At 45.3% G+C, this 19,914-nt stretch overlaps 1 protein-coding gene across 1 annotated transcript in view; it reads left to right on the top strand.

The window, feature by feature from the left end:
* Positions 1-19,914, top strand: part of LOC119375591 (kanadaptin) — a 42,980-nt gene that overhangs the window by 20,721 nt on the left and 2,345 nt on the right. The window contains exons 11-14 of the mRNA XM_037645808.2: positions 1,156-1,246; positions 6,538-6,841; positions 10,697-10,770; positions 17,901-17,976. Of these exons, the coding sequence (XP_037501736.1) occupies positions 1,156-1,246; positions 6,538-6,841; positions 10,697-10,770; positions 17,901-17,976 (545 nt within the window). The remainder of the gene's footprint in view (positions 1-1,155; positions 1,247-6,537; positions 6,842-10,696; positions 10,771-17,900; positions 17,977-19,914) is intronic.

Here is a 19,914-nt window from a genome sequence, read left to right as displayed (position 1 = left end):
AGCTTTGTCGGCACGGAGAGGCGGGCCCGGCAGGCTGCCATTGGCTGCTTTAACTTTGAATCTCCATCGACCCTAGCGCCAATTTCGCCTTCAGTTACCGCCCCTTTCAAGCGGCCGCTAAACTAGCAAATTATTCAAGATGGTGTCGGTGACGTAATTCTTTGGGACGCCGGAGCGGCGCGGCGCGCCAACTTGCTTTTCGCCTTTTTTTTTTCTTTTCTTCCTCTCCTTTCGGTGCGATTGTGGGCCGCGCGCGAGCGGCGAGACGTGAAGCGGCTAGGGCCATCTTGTGGTGCGCTGCGCAAGCTCGCGATGGCGCTCGGCGCGTGGGCTCCGCGGGCGGGCGCGCGGCGCACGCAGCGCGGAAATGGCGGCAGATACGAACTCGCGTAGGTGAACGTTTCGCCCCGTCTCGGCATCGTTCGTTTCAGGGGAACTTGGAAACGCATATGTAACGATTATTATACACAGAAAATGCCGGCCAGACGGCAAATTTCGATCGTTATATCAAATATGCGGCCAATAACATATCGTTATATATGGTTTTTTTCCTCATAGACTTAATGCATAAAATGACACACATAACTCGACCCATCGTTATAACCGATATATCGTTATATGTGGTATCGTTATAAGTGGACTGCACTGTACTGCTCTGCTGAATGCATGTGCTCTCACCCAATTCAGTTGTGGAGTCGACATATTCCCTTCTAAACACCAACTTAGTCTTTTTTAAGATATGCATGCTGTCACGCAAAGGCTATGTCATGTCTGAATGTTTAGACACTTTAGTTGGTGGTTGTGCAGTGTTGCATTTCTCTGCCGCGTGGGCCGATGATTTCAGGGTGCATTAGCTTCTGGAGTCCGCCATGGACCTCTTGTTGAGATGTCCCATTTCATCTTGCTAGCTCAATACAGCTTTCATAAGAGCAAACAACTGGTCAAGTTGGTACAGATATGCAAGAGATATAAGCAGTGCTAATTGTAACACAGAAGGTAGCATTTGCCTTCTTGTTTTATGTCTTCGTTAAGCATTGCGCTGCTTATTTTCATCAACACAGCTTTACTTAGACCAGCTCCCATGGGGATTTGGATCTGAAAAAAAATATATTTTTCTTGGCTAGAAACTTACTTTTGACTGGCATTCACTCGCAGTGGATTGCTAAAGCCACAAGCCAAAGGTGAGGAGCAAGGTTCAAAGAAGGTTCTCCCAATGACGGGGTCCCTCAAGAACAGGAAGAAATTGGTAAGAAAACTTGTGGACTCATGTGCTTTGAAAAAAAAAAGTGGAATCAGAAATAGAATGTTACGCTTGTTATAGGTGCAAAAATTTGGATGACACTTGAGCTTCGCCTTCAAGAGTAGAACATGATAGCATAATCGGGCCCTGTGCGCATCACCTTCAACCGTGCTGAAAGGAAAGGAACGTTCGTGCGTGCAACATTGGCCGTTTTAAACTATCCTAGAATGTCTATTCAATGTAGAGTTGCTAAGTACCCACCACACAATAATTCCTTCTTTTGCAAATTGGTGAATTACCCACTAGTCTAAGGTGCCGCGTGCACCCTGCGCAGCTGCAGACCTTGTAATAGGTGGCCAGCTTTAAACCACCCATTCGTTGCGTAGTTCACATTTTTTTTTACACCTGGTGCGACTGTACGATTCTGCCACGCAATATTACATGTGTTAAGGATACTCCACCCACTACTTGACATTCTTATAGCTTTTTTTTAATGAAGTAGTTTCAAGCACTGGCATGGCTCCATGGTAAAACACCTGCTTGCCATGCAGAAGGCCTGAGTTCAATTCTCGCTCGGGCCAAAGATTTCTCATGATTTATTTATTTGCATCTATGTTGAATTTTCGCTCATCGACAATGCTGATTTTTCGCTCACAACCAGTGATGCCGACACCGCAATTTCTGCAACACGTGCTCTTTAATGCTGTCATGTTAATAATCATCAGCAGTCTTAAATCTAGTAAGGCACGTGTTATCATGCTAGGAAAAAGATAATTGTCAGGTTCTTTCAGTGACAGGAGACTACAAGTGGCAACACTGTCTCCTGTGGTATGGCATTTGGAGCAGTGGTTATGGCAATGGACTATCATTGGCTCACTTGACTTAACTGTGGATGTTTAGCGTGTATCCACACAATGGATGGCTCCACGGAAATCTCTTCCGTGGACGATGGTTCCGCCGCCCGTCCGGCTACAAAGCACATCCAGATGGCGGATGAAGCGAGTAGAAGAACGCGCCGGAGAAAAAAAGCATTGTGGCACCGTCTGAAGCAAGAGCTGCCCGCTTCGAAGCTTTAAAACTTTCGTGACCGCAAAAAAATCAGTTGTTTTTGGCTAGTCCAGGAAATATTTTTTTCCTGCCACCGAAAATAATTTATTATTTGATTGATATTTGATTGATTATTTGATACCGTACACTAAAGTGTAGGGTATCAAATGATATAGGAAGAAATGTTTTTTCCAACAGTATTAATTAGAGCTGTGCGAATAGCAAAATTTCGGGTGCGAAGCGAATTCGAATATTGAAGTGTGAGTGCGAATCGAATAGAATATTTTTCGAATATTTCTCGAATATTTCTATAATATTTTTCGAATACTTCGAAGCGAAATTGCAGAAAAAAACATTGGAGAGGATTCCTAAGCATATTCTTATGAGATAGCAACATGAAAGTGTTTCCTTTCGCTAGGTTGAAGAGCAATGTAGAGGCTGAATTGTATTTATGCACATGATTTGGTGCAACCAAAGTGTTGCCGACAGCACTTTACATGCGATAGGAAAAGATGCCATTTCCTCAGCCTCTCCTCCTGTTTCAACTTCTGTGGAAGCCCAACTGATGTGGCGGACAAGGGTGTGCTCCCTTCAAGTCCGGAGTTCTAAATCTGCCTCGTAGATATCTATATATAAGAACATCTGAAATTTTGGATGCTAAAAAGCTTCGGCGTCCAATTTTTCGGACTTCCTGCCCAAATTTCAGGTCCCAAACAGCATTAATTGAGCCCCCACATCTACCACATCTTTCATCTCCATGTTGGAAACAGCGTTTTCTTGAGTTAATACATTTGCGACCATAGCGGAGCTTGGAAGGCAGCGTTGCCGCAATGCGGGGCTGTGATGAGGTGAAGCATATTGAAAAATCTAGGGACCACTTCTAATCGGACGTTGTGTCGGCTATGTTCAACCGTAACGGAGCTTGAAAGGCAGCTTTGCTGCAATACAAGAGCGTAATGAGGTGAAGCATATTGAAAAATCTGAGGGGTCAGTTTCAATCGGATGTTGACTGTATGTCTTTGGGAAGTTCGAATAGTTCGAATAGTAAAATTCCAGTGCGAATCGAATCGAATAGCAAACACTATTAGAAAAATATTCGAAATTTCGAATATTCGCACACTCCTAGTATTAATTCCAAACAACGTATTTATTTCGAATATAATAAAAAAAATATCAAAGAAAGAAAAAATGCATCAAAAAGAAAAAAGACTCATAAGAACATCAATGCTACTATGCTAAGAGTAAACATTAAAAAAAATCGAAATATACGTTTTGAACGCAAAGCCCTTGTAGAATAATAGTGGAAATATAAGCTCTGTAAGTACAAAGATTATTTACATAAATACGACAATATAGACACTAGTGCCTATCATGCCAGCGCGCGATGCAGTTTCTCGACGCGGTGAAACAAAGGCTGGTTGTACATGTTTCGGGAAAAAAATTTTTTTTTCTGTTCAGCTTTCCTAGCATAGTTTGCAGTTCTGGTATTTTTCAATTTTCCTGTGTATTCGTTGAAATGAACAGTGTAGCCTGTTCCAAATCTGCAAAGATCCATAATTGTACCCTCATTTGACCCCTTTCTCCCTCATATACTGCCGATTACCATACCGACCTTCAGATTTCACCATTTTCTCATCCACTGAAAGGTTCCGACGGGGTTCAAAAATAGCGTAGAAGAATCGTTCATGTGTTGCAATGGAGAAGACACATAGTGAAGCTTTTCGTGGGATGCGACGGTCATCTTCTTCAGATCAGAGACACTCAAGAAGCCTTGAACCTTTTCCGTGGCATCACTGACGGTGGATGAAGGCCTGGAAACATGTGTCGTCGACACCAACACCAATGCAAGCGCAGGACTTCTACGATTACCATGTACACATGGAGTGCGACGAATTTGCTCATCTTCTCTTCAGTAACCTCCCTCCACTGATCCGTCCCTCTCACTGTATGTTGGCTTTTTGAAAGTATGCATCCACGCATACTTATCTGTGTGGTTGCATGTTTCTCTGACGACTTCTGCGGTAAAAAACAACACGAAGACGCCGCCATGCAGCACACCGGATCGTTGGGTCAAAGTCCTCTCTGCGCTGTCTTTGGGAGAGAACTGTGCTCTTTCTGCAGCCAGCGCCAAATGCCCCTGTCTGAATGAAGTTAACACCTTGCAGATAAGAGCTATTATTTTTAGTAAGCACCGGATATGTTTACATCGGTGCCCGGCAGCGATAAAACAACCCGAGGAGAAGACGAAACTTGCCGCCGGATAGCTGCTGATGTTCCGGGGAGGTTTGACGCACTTTCGCCGTCCGTACTGAAGCCTGGCGAATCGAAGTTGTCTTCCGTCGAAATTCGCCGTTTCTGTGGAGCACCCGCGAGCGACGTTGACGCGAAGTCTGAAACAACGAGCACTCACCTACCTGACTGCGAACAAGTTTTAAAAATCTCCCCGCGGTGGAAAAAGGAAACTCGCAGGCAAACCTGATAAAAAACATCTTATTTTACCCTTTGTATTGCGTTAGCTGTCTAGAACCGCTCAGAGAGTGCCAAAACTTGAACTTGAAGTTATCGATAACATACTATTGATGGGAATAGGTGCGGTTACGAAAGTGTTAAGCTCTTCGCCGTGCATTGCGTGGCCTGTTAGTTTCAAATTGATGCTTGTATTTGCTTTATGTTTGTGTCTGAAAGCTTTGACGGCAGAGTATTCATGACGATTTGCCACTGCTTCCGAGAGCCGTACTCGCATTCACAGAGCTGTAATCTTTGCGAGTGCCTCTATTGGCAGAACATGACCTTGGAGATTTGCAGTGGCTCAAGTGCTAGCAAGTCTCAGAGGCCATAGTGTATGAATGTTTGCTTGTTTCTTTTCTCTCTAGATGGCGCAAAGGGTATAGGAGCTTTCATGTTTTTGGCTTTGTACACAGTGCTCTGATGAATAGTGTTGTGAATGTCCTCACTTTCATCGCAAGATTACAAATCACAAGTGACATTTGGCGGATACGTCGGCATTCACAGTGACCCTGACTTGTGCGGCAACTGCTTGATCAAAACTGGTGTTTTAATTGAGCATCCCTGCCTGCGGCATGGCAGCATGTTTGGCAGTAGGCTGACTGTTGCTGTCGTCCGTAGACGCCGACGTGCCCCACGCCATGCACAACAGATGCATTCCTGAAGGTTGTTGTCGCGAAACCTATACACGTGATAATGCGGAATAAATACTAGTACTTACTAGCATCGTAGGGCCCGTATGTAGGCCACTTCGTGTTCATTTCGTTTACAATGCGCTCCCGTATAGTTTCCTTCACTCTTGTGTCCGCGTACTCTGTGAGTGAACTGCTTAATGAGATAGAGAGAGAGAGAGAGCAACTTTATTAAAAAAAAATGTCCGGCGAGTTCTTCGGGGATTTGGGCTAATATCCCCACCTAGGCATCGGCCACGAGCCCTTGAGCTCTGGCGGCTGCCTCGGCCCGCTGGACGGCCAAGAGTTGGTCCTCAAGGGCGACCAAGCGCACTCGGTTCAAGGCTGCGTCTCCGTCTGGAACCCCACCTCTGTCACACTCCCATAACATGTGTTCCGGGGTAGCCCTGGCCTCGCAAAACTTGCACCTTAGATGCAGAAGAAAAAAAGTTGCGTTGTCGCACGAGTTCATAGTTGTAGTTGTTTGCATTCGCCTAGGTCGAGTGAACAGCCCACGCAAAAGCTCAGAACAAAAGGAGAGAAAAATGAAAGAAAGGTCGCGCCCTTTGCCAGACCCTTCGTCGGCTAAATCTGTGAGACAAGGCAAAAAAAAAAGCAGCGCTTGTTGCCAGACTTATAATGTCACTCTCAGCTGTGTTACTGTGTTAGACGCCAAAATCTGGATCCGAAAAATAGCTTGGCATTTTCCGTCCGCGAGGTTTGCGGACACAGGATGGATGGCACAAATCTGTGACGTGGGGTCACGTGATGCACTGTCCGCAGTGGAAAAGACTGATTTAGTCCGTCGTGTGGATACACGCTTAGGATGATACAGCTGCTACTTGTACAGGTTCTTTGGCAAGAAACCTGCAATAAGTGCAGTTATTTTGCCTTACTGGGCCTCTGTGTGTACAAATATTGGTTATTAAATTCAGAAACAGAAAAGACAAATTGATTCATATTTAACTCTTCCAATGCTATTTGTGCAATGTGTAGTGCAGCGCACCTTGTAATCGGACCTTAGTTTCAGTGCACAAAACACGGGAATGTAATTTAAGAAAAATCACATTTCAGGTCATGCCGGAGCCCGAGAGAAGGGTTGTTGCATGCTCGTCTAGTCAAGACGATGAGGAGGAAGAGGAAGAAGACGACGAACAAGACGAAAAAAAAGACGGAGCCAAAGATGGTGCAGGTGCCAAGTCCGAGGCCGAAGCTAGCCGCAGCACGGACGTAGCCATGGACGAGACGTCGGATGACAGCAAAACGCCCTCGAGTCAAACAACGGATGAGCAGGTTGAGAAGGACGCAGCCAAATCCGAAGACAAGTCCCCATCCAAAGCCAACATGGAGGAAGCAGAGAAGAAGCCGGTCATCATTGGTAAAGTGAATTTTGTTTGAATGTGCACAAACATCCAAGCACACGAGGGCTCAATTTTTGTTAACCGTAATCAGAATGATGGCGAGTAACAAGGATAGCATAGGAGAAATTGTCTTGTTTCTACTTAGTCGAATAGGAAAACAATAAAGAAAAAAATTCAAAGGACAGTAGACTCTGATTAAGTGGAACCTGAAGGGACCAGGAAAATATTCCATTTACTGAAAGATGAACAGGGGTGCAGAATACAAGTACGGAACCAATCATATCATAGGCAGTTGTTCCATTTAGGCAGCAGTTCCATTTGAGAGAGTTTCATTTATTGAAAGTCTACTGTAGACCAAAGAACCAACTGACTGCAGGTGGGTGACAAACGCACGTCTTTGCACTTCACGCGCAATGCTCTTACGCTTAAGCTACCACAGCGCTGTTTTTCTGGACAACTTTTTTGTGTGTTTATGTAATCCTGGAAAGTGTTAGCCAGCGCCACCACTTACAACCATGGCGGTGGATGTGGAACACTCCCGTGTTTTACAGGAATCGTGTAGTACGTTAACTTTTTGAAAGTGACTGACTTATAAATGTGCGTATGCTACCTGAAGGCATCAGAGCTGCTGAAGTCGAGACCGTCAGTGTATGTATAGGTTTGTATCTTACACATCACAATGTACTTTAAGGGGGTACACTGCTCTTGAAATTTTTTTATCTCTTGGTTGATTTTCATGAAACTTGGTGAGTTTCAGAAAGCTATGGAATCAATTGGAATCGCTTCCATAGCTATGGAAGAAAAGCTGTGGAATCAATTTCAAGCTAAGATTTCACTCACGAATGTCCGACATACCATAACTTTTCTTTAAATGGGCTTAGAACATCCGTTTTTGTTGCACTGCACACAGTTCCGATTCCAAATTATTGTGATATGCCGATTTACTTTGTAACTCTCTCTTAATTTAGAAAAAAATCTTGCTCCCCAAAAGGCACATGAAATATATTATATTTTAAAAAGAACACATTATACTAGAAAAATAACTAAAATGTTAGGCATTTTTACTAGAGGTGTGCGAATATTCGAAATTTCGAATATCTTTCGAATAGTGTTTGCTATTCGCTTCGATTCGCACTGGAATTTTACTATTCGAACTATTCGAACTTCCCAAAAACAAGTACAGTTAACGTCCGATTGAAAGTGACACCTTCAGATTTTCAATATGCTTCACCTCATTACACTCTCGTATTGCGGCAAAGCTGCTTTTCAAGCTCCGTTACAGTCGAACTTTGCCAACACACAGTCAACGTCCGATTAGAAGTGGTCCCTAGATTTTTAATATGCTTCACCTCATCACAAACCGGTATTGCGGCAAAGCTGCCTTTAAAGTTCCGTTACAGTCGAACTTTGCCAAGACACAGTCAACGTCCAAATGGAAGTGGTCCCTAGATTTTCAATATGCTTCACCTCATTACACTCTCCTATTGCGGCAAAGCTGCCTTTCAAGCTCCGTTACGGTCGAACTTTGCCAAGACACAGTCAACGTCCAATTGAAAGTGGTCCCCAGATTTTTCAATATGCTTCACCTCATCACACCCCGGTATTGCGGCAAAGCTGCCTTTCAAACCCCGCTACGGTCGCAAATGTATTAACTCAAGAAAACGCTGGTTTCAACATGGAGATGAAAGATGTGGCAGAGTTGGGTGCTCAATTAATGCTGTTTTGGGCCTAAAATTTGGGCCGGAAGTCCGACAAATCGGACGCCGAAGCCTTTTAGCATCCAAAATTTCAGACGTTCTTATAAATCGACGTCTACGAGGCAGATTTGGAACTCCGGACTTGAAGGGAGCACACCCTTCTCCGCCACATCAGTTGGGCTTCCACAAATGTTGAAAGAGGAGGAGAGGCTGAGGAAATGGCATCTTTGCCTATCACATGTAAAGTGTTGCCGGCAACGCTTTGGTTGCACCAAATCATGTACATAAATAGGATTCGGCCTCTACATTGCCTGATTCTTGATAAGACAACTATGAAACATCACCCTGCCAGTGCTTCATCAACCTAGCGAAAAGAAACACTTTCATGTTGCTACAGCATAGACCGCTTATAACGTAAGTCGCCGGAGTCGCGAATATCCGCACTATAAGCGGTACCGCACTATAACCAAAACAACATTTTTGAAAGGTTGCACGTGTACAAAACATGACCAACAGGCAGGCGCGCGATTCCGACTATCGGGGCATGCGACTGGGGCGTAAGTTTGCATCTGCTTACATTTGAAAATGTTGAACTGTTAGCGTCCGCGGACCTGCGGTGCCGACATAACGAACACGGAAAAAATGCGCCGTCACGGGAAGTCGCCGCGGTAACACACTGCGCGTCCGCGATGTCGAAAACGGTGGCGACCACAAACCACCACTCGAGTGTTTTACACGCACGCCCGTGTTTTCATAAAAGATGTAAGTCACCCTTTCTAAATACAACACTTGCAAATTGTTTCATTGACTCGACACCAAACCGCAACTTCTGTAGTCCGCGGCCGCCGACATGGCAGCTAGCGCTCGTTAGGCCTAGCGTGCGCGTTGCAACTTGGCATGCCACCGCGAGAAGCTTGCCCTGGGCAACACGGAGATCGGGAGTAGAAGAGATTGCACTCGCGAGCTAAACCGAGGGCATCACGCTTGAAACGAAGTTTCAGTTCGCGATCGGGAGAACAGCCGCGGCAACTATCCCGAAAAAGTCTTTCAAGCTTGTAAGTCCGCCTGTTGGTGGCAAAGGCGAAAGCTCAATCGCGTCTCAAAGCATTGTTACTTGCGGGGGAATCGAGGTTGCACGCGCGATATCTGCGCTCTACGACGAAGCAACGACGAAGCGCGCATGTCAAGCGGCCGAAGGGGGCAAAGGCTTCTCCGTCGGCCGCGCAACCGCTCCCCCTCCTCACACCACGCACCTGCGCCGGGCTGCTGTCCCCCACAGCCATCCCTTTTTTTTTTCTCCCCCCACTCCTTGTTCGTTCGTTCCGCGTCCCCTCCTCCTATGTAATGCCGTCGCCGCTCTCTCCCCCGCCGGCGCATCTCCACTGAGAAGCACGCTCGCACCCTCGCATCTCTGAGAATGTCACTTTTTGTAAAGTCACTTTTTGTAAAGTTTGCGCAAAAATCATCGATAATCTCTGAGAATGTTCCGGCAGCCGCATTATAACCGGTCTTTCATCTCGGGGGTCTGCACAATAAGCGGTATGCGTATACATGGAGTTCTATGGGAGGGTAAAAGGGAGTCAGAAAAAAACCGCATTATAGCCGGTACTGCACTGTAAGCGGTTACGTTATAAGTGGTCTGAGCTGTATCTCATAAGAATATGCTTAGAAATCCTCTCTAACTTTTTTTTCTGCAATTTCGCTTCGAAGTATTCGAACAAGATTCTAGAAATATTCGAGAAATATTAGAAAAATATTCGATTCGATTCGCACTCACACCTCAATATTCGAATTCGCTTCGCACCCAAAATTTTGCTATTCGCACAGCTCTAATTTTTACTTTTATTGCACAACCTAACTCGGTTATGCTCACATGCACATTCTCGTAAACTAATCAAGTGAATTGAATTTATACTTTTGGTACTTTCTTTTGTTTCTGCTGTCACTTCTTCATGTGATGGCAGCACAATCTCAACTTCTAGAATTACTTTTGGTTCCACACCATCTGTTTGGCAGGAGAGTGTTGCTAATCATTTATTGTAATTTTGATGCGTGAACAATTTTCGCTTTAGGATCTCCTCCTGTATTAGTCTTTCTTTATAGTTCTCTTAATGCATTATATTAACAAGGCAATTGGTTCCTTGAAGAGTGATATGATATAAAATTGCTTTCTAGGTCCCGAGAGGCCCCCCATGGTGCTGGAGTTTGTCAAGAAGACGTCCAAGATCATTCGGACGCCTGAGAAGAAGGCAAGTTCGATGTTCATTTTTTGAGCTACAGAATGTCTTGGTTTAGCGCCTAGTTATTTCGGGCGTGGAGATTCTGAGTGGTTAAAATAAATGTCTCCTTCCCCTGTTGTTAAAACAAACATCATCTTACCCCACGTGTTGCCCCATTTAGCTTTTACTAGTGACAACCAGAATGTTTCAATCTTGTCACCTGTAAAGCTTTCCACATTCCTATATGCACGCTGTAGTGAAAAACATTGTTTGATTACCCACTGGCACTGCGTTTCAGTATGTATATGTAGGATGATTGCTTGCTGGGTTAGTTGGTTCGTTGCAACTCGTGTAAGAGCGCAAAAAAAACAACTTGGAGGACGCTTGAGCTTCGCTTTCTAGAGTAGAACATGATATCGTAATCGGACTGCGTTATTATCTCACTAGCCTGGCTTCGTGTCTCAATGGAGACCTAAACCGTGGGGAGAGCCAAAGTACGGATGCCGTCTGGGTCCAATATTCATGCATGCGGCACTACGAAACATGGCTACACAGAGGGCGATGACGTTTAATAGTGTGGCTGTTTAGCGACCGTGGGCCCTTTTCACCTTGCGCCATCTCGCTGGATTTCTGTCAAGCTGCTGAAAAACCTCTGGAGATGTGCGTACCATCAATGCTAATTGGTGTATATGAATAGCTCGCCATTAGTATGCTAGAGGGTGTACGCGCGGTGGCTGAGTGGCTAAACGCATCACGCCACGGAGGTAAGGGTCGCAGGTTTGAATCCCTGGTCCCACTCGAACCAAAAGATTTTGTTCTTTCTTTATTTGCATCTACCTCGAATTTTCGTTCACGGACAATGGTGATTTTTCGCTGACAACCAAAAACGTCAACACTGCCGACACTGACATCAGAATTTCTGTGAAACGAGCTCTTTAACACTCTTGCTTTGATAAAGGAAAGGACGACAAAAGAGTGAAAAGAGCGCCGTCTTCAAAATGTGTGTACAGCTAGCATGCCAGGTATTATATATGCACACATGCTGGCAAAGCGGATGTGTACATATACCTGGTATTATCAGTACAATAAACATTTGGAAGTCAGTGCTCTTTTCACTCTGTCTCTCTCGTTGTCCTTGCCTTTATTATTTTTTTTTTTGCACTGTTGCACGAAATGTACATGCAGTTGTCAAAAAGCTCTGCTTATATTTGTGTCGCACTTGGAGACAGGAAAAAATTAAGGAGGGAGCATGGTGCAACATGATTGAAGCCACTGTGCACAAAAGGATTTAGTGCTACTGCTCCACAGGAAGTGCTGTGTCACCACAGTGGAACAAGTGCACATTGAGTGAAGTCTACCGCGAACCAGCATTCTCTGCCCTTATGCTCCATCTCATGTCACACGTTAAGGTCATACTGCGAGGAAAAAGCGAAGGAAACTGCATCGTGACAGTTTGCTTGCCAAGGCGGGATGTGTGATCTCGTGCTTTCTCCTACCTCATTTCTTTCTCCACTGGGTCACCTGTGTGACACCGAGGAGATGCTGTGTGACAACTGAAAACAATGAAGCACCGCCTTTCCAGTGTCGCCGTGAAAAAAAAAAGTCACAGTTTCGCCGCAAGGGCGAAGCAATGAATGCGATAGCAAGAAAAGCGGCCCGTGATGGACGTGCTGCGACTACCGTGCGTCCATCATTACCCGGCAGCTACTAGACAGTTTTAATTTCATGTACGTAGGGACTTCTCATACGCAAACGTGAAAAGTACACGTACGTTACGTGCACGACATCTGAAACGCTTTTAGCTACACGCACGCGACGCGCAGTGAGAGCTACCACGTAACTCGATCTGCTGAGAATCATGAACACTGCGGTAGTTTGTTCGAGCGCCCGCGCGAGCAGACAGCGGAAGGGCAAGGTTCTCGCTGCGCAAATATAAGAAGAAGCGAGAGAGCTGGCCGACGCCTTTAAGTGCGCCCGCGCGCTCCTAGCGCCATCTCGCTGGTAATGAAGAAACGCTTATAAGCGCCTCCGTCTCGGAGGATTGCAAACGGTAAAGGGTGTGTATATAACGCTCGCCGTTAGCTGCCAGAGGGACGTACGCTTTGTGCAGTAGTGCTTAGCGCACCGCGCTGCGAATTCAGAGGTCACTGGTTCGATTCCGCGCTTCGGAAGCATTTTACTGATTTATTTTTCTTTGGGATATTGATGTATACAGGGCTGGGCAAAGATACTTTGAAATTGTATCGCGATACGATACAAGATACTCAGGCAAAAAGTATTGGAGATACAGATACAAGATACTGCCGCAATAATTGTATCCGATACGATACTTGGCAATTGTATCTTAAGATACTTCGATACATTCTCAAATTTGTTATTATAGATCCATATAATGTAGCAGCAAACACCTATACGCGAAAATGCCTGCTTGAAAATTTCTTAACTGTGACCTATTTTGTTTCAATTGAATGAAATGTCTTTAGTATCTCAAAAGTTTTGCCCTTCTTGCTCAAGGTACATTAGTTTTCTTCCAAAACATCTTATTGGAGCTTGTTTTAGCTTCTTCACAGGACAACTCTTCATACATTTCGCTGACTGCGGTTACTGCTTGTCATTTTTGCAATTGATGGGAGTCGCTGCTCAGCTTGCTGACGAGCTAGCGGGTTGCCATGTAATCACAATAACATCAATAAGAAGCCTTCGCACGACGGCGCAAATACCGGTGTGGAGTTTTACCTTGTCCGTAAAAGACACACAATACCGTATATCCGGACAGGTGTACAGCAGCAACAACGCTGGTAGCGACTTTTTTTTTTTTGAAGGGGGGGGGGAGGGGGAGGGGGGCGGGAAAAGCAGGGTGTATACGGAGTTTGATACCCTTCGCTAGTCGAGCGGCCGGCACACATGACCGTGTCCGTCCCATTTGCTTTTACTTTTTAACTATGTTCGTGAGCTACACTGGCATGACTGGTCTCAAGCATTTCTTTCGTGAGGAACATGTGGTCCCCATGTGCTGAAACATAACCGTGGAACAAAAACTCTATATTTCAATCCGCGTCCACATTTCGCTCGTTGTGTACATCGGTATCGATGTTTCTCGAATCCTGACTCCAAATACCCTTCAGAAATGACCTATATATGAGATATGGGGAAGGCTTCCTTTCAAATGCCAACGTCATTTTATTCAAACTCTCTCCGACCCCATCATCTTCACTGTCACGGACCTTGGAGCTCAATTTCGCGATTGCGGCCCGCTGGCTATAAGCTGAGATTGAGACCCCTGGTGTATACGTAGATGACGTAAAACTACAATGAATTTCACACTCGTTGTAAATATTTCTATCAGGTTCACTTGCGCATTTCATTTTTTTATATTCTTTCTTTTTATTATTATTTCCTTCCCTCTCTTCTTTAGTCTGTCAATCCCGTTCCCCGTCCCTACACAGAGTAGCATGCCAGCGGTCTAGTGACGCCAGCAAATATCTCTGTTTTTCCAATAAAGTGTCTCTCTCTCTCTCTGCAGTGAATTTCCATGTTCTATTCACTGCTGGCGTAAGGGATTCTTTGTTGATGTACTCACTAACGTGCAAACTTTTAGCAATTTTTCTTCAACGAGAGAGCATGTGCAACACAGAAATGTCTCAGACGTATTGTATAGTTGCACAAAGAGCCGCAGGACATCGCCGCTATTCGCGCTGTTGCCGCTTATAGCTCCCATAACGTGGCGATTAGTAATACGAAAAATATTTAAGGCCTAAAACAGGAAAACAAATATAATTTAAATAGAGAGGTGGTTGTGTATCAAACATTCACATTGAATGAGTACAGAAACACAATACAGCCGGCGCCCTTAGTAGCTATGAGCATGAAGTATCGTCAACTTACCTGTTGAAACAATAGAAATTTCAGTGCCCATGGAGAATTGCCTGAAATGGCTCATTGGAACGCTCATGAGTAAAACGGAGCATTCAGTAAAACAATGTTTCTCGGATACCCTTCCTAACATCTTTAAGATGGCTCCTAATGATTTTCATTATTATAATTCAAACTCAATTTCGCTATTTTCATACGCGGTAAGCAGAATGTTTTGTACTGTATACTCAAGGCACGCCCACAAAATAATATATTTGTTTTCAAAATCGCCTTGGCAACGTGTAAATGTGGAAACAGTCGTAGAAATAAAGCAGACATTTAGAAGAATAAAGCAGCAATCTTATTTTTGGAGTTCGTTACAAACGACATACTGCAGTGACCAGACCGGAAAAACAGTGCAGAGACCTAGGTTATGTATGTGATGCAAAATGACAGCTAAGAAAGCACTTGTGCTAATAATGAAATTATGGTTTCATAAATTCTTTGAATAAATGTAGATGGAAGTGAAAAATACGGTAAGCCAATATATTTTCTGTTAGGTAAACGCTTGCTCTATTAGATCTAGCATCAGGCAGTGGTACAAAAGTTGTTAGAATCTTATTTGCATATAAGTTAATTCATTGCATGCAGGTCAAACTTACATCCACGAGATCCTTCAAATCGCTGATATGTAAAATCCACGCGACGCAAAGCAACCCCATTCTTGCACGCATCACATTTCGTTACGGAGCAAGACGCAATAGAATCTTCAATAACGGCACTGTAACAACATCGGAATTTGGGCGACAGACGCCGCACGCAGTGGAGTACGCGGCGCAGGACAGTGGCTAAGAGAAAGTGTCGCTGCATTGGCGCAACTAAACAGAAAAGAAATCGAGAAAACAAAAGGTACGTGGGCCGGGCGTAGACGTCCGCGTGCTTGTCTTCCTGATGTTCTACCGTCACTGGATAACTCTGGCGTAAAAATAAAATAACGTCACTGCCCTTAGACGTATTCAGATGGCTTAGTGGCACCAATACCAGCTTGAGAAGCGGAGCTTGGCCAACGATTATTGTTTTGCACGGTTGTGTTGCGATAGAGGTTATCTTGTATCTTAAGATACACGATACATTATCGAATGTATCGGAAATACAGATACAGATACTCGTATTTCGAGACGTATCGCGATACAGATACAAGATACCCATAGAGTATCTAAGATAGTATCTAAGATACATGTATCTTCGATACTGCCCAGCACTGGATGTATATATACATACTTATACATATACGCAGCATGACGGCGGCGACGGCGACGGCAAAAATCAGCCGAGACTGTCCATATAATTGCTATCGCAATAAAATTAGGCGTGGCTTTGCTGTCTCAAACACCGATGACCAGCAAGAGCTGAGGGGAAGCCTCAGCAAAGCTAGGTGAAGAAGGGTGCAGTTTAGCAAAGCAGGATCAAAGCTAAGCAAGGTTACTCCTCTCCCTCGCCTCACTCATTCTTTTTGCCTTGACACTCCATTGCTTTACCCTCACTCTTTCTCGCACCATCATCATCATCATCATCATCAGCCTGTCTACGCCCACTGCAGGGCAAAGGCCTCTCCCATGTTCCGCCAATCAACCCGGTCCTGTGCTTTCTGCTGCCACGTTATACCTACAAACTTCTTAATCTCATCTACCCACCTAATTTTCTGTCTCCCCCTCACGCGTTTGCCATCTCTTGGAATCCAGTCAGTTACCCTTAATGACCACCGGTTATCCCGCCGACGTGCTACGTGCCCGGCCCATACCCATTTCTTCTTGATTTCAACTATGATGTCCTTAACCCCCGTTTGTTCCCTGGCCCACTCTGCTCTCTTCCTGTCTCTTAAGGTTACACCTATCATTTTCCTTTCCATCGCTCGCTGCGTCGTCCTTAATTTAAGTTGAACCCTCTTTGTAAGTCTCCAGGTTTCTGCTCCGTAGGTAAGTACCGGTAAGATGCAGCTGCTGTATACCTTCCTCTTGAGAGATAGTGGTAGACTACCATTCATGATTTGATAATGCTTGCCGAATGAGCCCCATCCCATCCTTATTCTTCTAGTTATTTCACTCTCATGGTTCGGCTCCGCGGTTACTACCCGTCCTAAGTAGACGTACTCCTTTACAACTTCCAGTGTCTCGCCACCTATCACAAAGCGCTGTTCTCTGCCAAGATTGTTCCACATTACTTTAGTTTTATGCATATTAATTTTCAGACCTACTCTTCTACTTTCCGTATTCAGTTCAGTAATCATGAGCTGTAATTCGTCTCCCGCGTCACTCATCAATGCAATGTCATCGCACCATCACCTTTCGCTTTCCCTGACCATCAATCACCATTTCCCTTACCTTTTCCCTCATCTTTTCCCACGCCCTCACCCTCTTTCTAACCCTTGCCATGCTTGGCTTATCCTGTGCTTTCCCTCTCGCTACTAAACTGAAAGCCTTAGATGCCTCATCAAACGCGAAATTAGACCGTCAGCGTCGCCATCGGGGACAAGTGATGCAAAAAATCGCGTTACGACGTCACCATATGCGATGTCATCACGTGATGCGCCTGTCCTGTGCATCTGTGTTCCTTTCATGTTCGATTTTGCACTATCCAATTTTGAAAATATGACGTCACGATGACATCACAGATCGCCTAAATTCATGATGTCACTATGATGTCATCATGACGTCACTGTGACGTACGTCACATCATGACGTCATCACATGACATAGCTTGGCCAAAGGTGGTCCGATCACGGAGGCAATGCAAAACCAGGTGAGGTGCCTTCGATCTTGGAGGCAGTGCAAAACCACGTTAGGTGCGAAAACTTTCGAAGGGTGGCAGGGCAGGACAGGATCCGTACTTGGACTGAGAAGAAAAAGAAGATGGCTTCCGCCTTTGAGTGGTCTTAAGTGAATGCATAAGGGACCCTGCTAAATTTTCACTTGCCCCCTACCCCACCTTGGCTATGTGCGAACATTGCTGCGCACGGACCAAGCTTGACTTTCGCTGTAAAAACAAATACCACTGTTTTCCAGCTGAGACTTTGAATCCAGATTTTTCCTTGTAAGCATGGTCGCAAAGGAAACTGATGATGACGATTCAAAGTTTCTTCTTCGTGTCCGGCTCACTTTTAGTACTCAAGGCCATTGCCGTAACACCCACAGATTGATATCGGAAAAAGTGTGCCGACGGTGTTGAAACTGGCGTGGTTGCCTAAATCTGGTGATAACAGTGTTGAATCACTGCCGTGTTGTGAGCTGAGTGGTTTGCTTTCTTTGCAGAATAAGGAGGGCCAGAAGAAGAAGAAGCAGTCATTTGAGAGTTTAGATGACTATGTTGGGTGGCTTCCCCCGGAAGGTGAGCTTGCCTGCATTGCTTGCCTTGGTTGCAACAGTTGAAAAGCTTTCAAGATAGCTGTTCAGAGAATGAGAAAGAGCTAGCTGCAGAAATATCACCTAGTATGGCAGACTTATGTCACCTAATAAAGTAGATTTGATAATGAAACCTTGGAAATCTGTATTCACAGGAACACCTTTGGACAAGCAGGAGCAAAATATAAATGTCCTCAAAACATTAAGCTTATCAGGGGGTGTCTGGTAAAGTGGCCTAACCAGGAACTTTCTTAGGGCTGCACCAGCACTGTCATAGCGTGAGGTGTCCTATAGTACACAGGAATTGCAGCAGGCATGTGCACAAGTCTGCTAGCAGGTACGCACGCTTCCTGCTGTTCCTCCTCGCACGGCGAAGAGACTATGCAATGAATGGAAAATAGCAAAGGAAAGAGCAATATGAGGGAGGGCCGCACCTCAATCATCACACACATGTAACTCTGTTATTACAGCACCTTTTTGAAAAATTCTCATGGCTGTGTGTTCGTTGCAGACTTGCTCACAACTGGAACAAAATTTCGACCGACTTTAGGGCCCCTTTAACAGCAAAACATACTCCAGCATAACGCATTCACTTATGTGTCGAACTTGGCTATAACACAGTGGAGAACAGCTCGCATCTATATCAAGAGACGCAAGGCAACCACTGTGTCCGATGCCGTCGAGCGCATTCAGACGACAGTGGGATGTGAACAGCGCCGCTACAATTTATTGAGGACGTTTAGCTTGTACATATACTTCTTTACGTTACTGTGTTACCGGATACTGGATGGAATCTGCGCATGCGCGAACCTTTACGGAACGTAAGCTACTCGCCGGCAGTGTTGTACGGAACGGCATTCCAGGAACTTGTTCCCTTTTGGAGGAACGGAGGAACACCACTGTTCCATTGAGGATCGGTGGAACTGTAACGGTAACTCGTTACGTTTACGTAGGAACGGCACAGGGAATGGCGTTCCTTCTGTAAACGTTCCTCAGCATTGAACAGGCACCCGCACACAGTACATCATGCAGAACAGCGTGGATGGGCGACCGCGGGAGGCGCAAGAATCTTACCTCTCGCCTGTCACTTGACTATGCTGCATCCTGGTTTTCACTTCAAGGCACCCGCCGGGGGCGCAGGGAAGCACTCGATGTCAAGAGCGTCCATGTGCGGGAGGAACAGTTGATTTTTTTTCTTTTTGTCTGAGCCAGTCTGAGAGTAATCACGGGCCGTTCTGGAGTGTAGACACACCTTGGAGAACTTATACTTGACATTCAAGAATCATCGAACCCAATTGTAAAGCTGCCGCCAGGAAGGGGCGTGCATTTTTTTTTACCTCGGTGACTTCTTTGTTCGGCTAACTCGAAAGTAGCTTTTGTGTGTGTGTGCGTGTGAGGGGGGGGGGGGGGGCTGCGTATTCGGGCGGTTCTGCTGCGCGTCCCTGTGATTTTTCGGCATAGTTAAAAGTTGGGGAGCCGACTTACGGTAGTCGAGGCGCCTACGCGTGGTTCCGCGGAGAACGGCGCGAATCATCGTCGCGAATCTGGTGTTTGACGCGCATGGGACAGAGGAGCCAATCGCAACTCCTGCATTCGCACAGAAACGATCTCTGAAGGCGGCCTTGCACCTTCAACGGGACTCGTGTTTAGAACTGCGGCACATTCTGGGCCCATGGCAAAGCAGTACCTGTGCTTTACGCGCTACGAAAACTCTGCCGACTTTCTTGCTGGCCACAAGCCTGACCGAAATTTCGTAAGCAGTGTAGTCTATGTATGTGTCTGCATTTGTCAGTGTATATATCGTAATAATCACCCAGCACCTGGAGTAGCATGTCAGGTGAATAGCCAGGCACACATCTCCAGCTTTTCATTAAAACATTTCTCTCTCTCACAACTCCAGAGGCCGCAGAAAATGAGTAAAGCG

This window comes from Rhipicephalus sanguineus, chromosome 11 (assembly GCF_013339695.2).
Source record: "Rhipicephalus sanguineus isolate Rsan-2018 chromosome 11, BIME_Rsan_1.4, whole genome shotgun sequence".
NCBI classification, from domain to species: Eukaryota; Metazoa; Arthropoda; class Arachnida; order Ixodida; family Ixodidae; genus Rhipicephalus; species Rhipicephalus sanguineus.
This window is presented reverse-complemented; position numbering and strand designations above follow the sequence as displayed.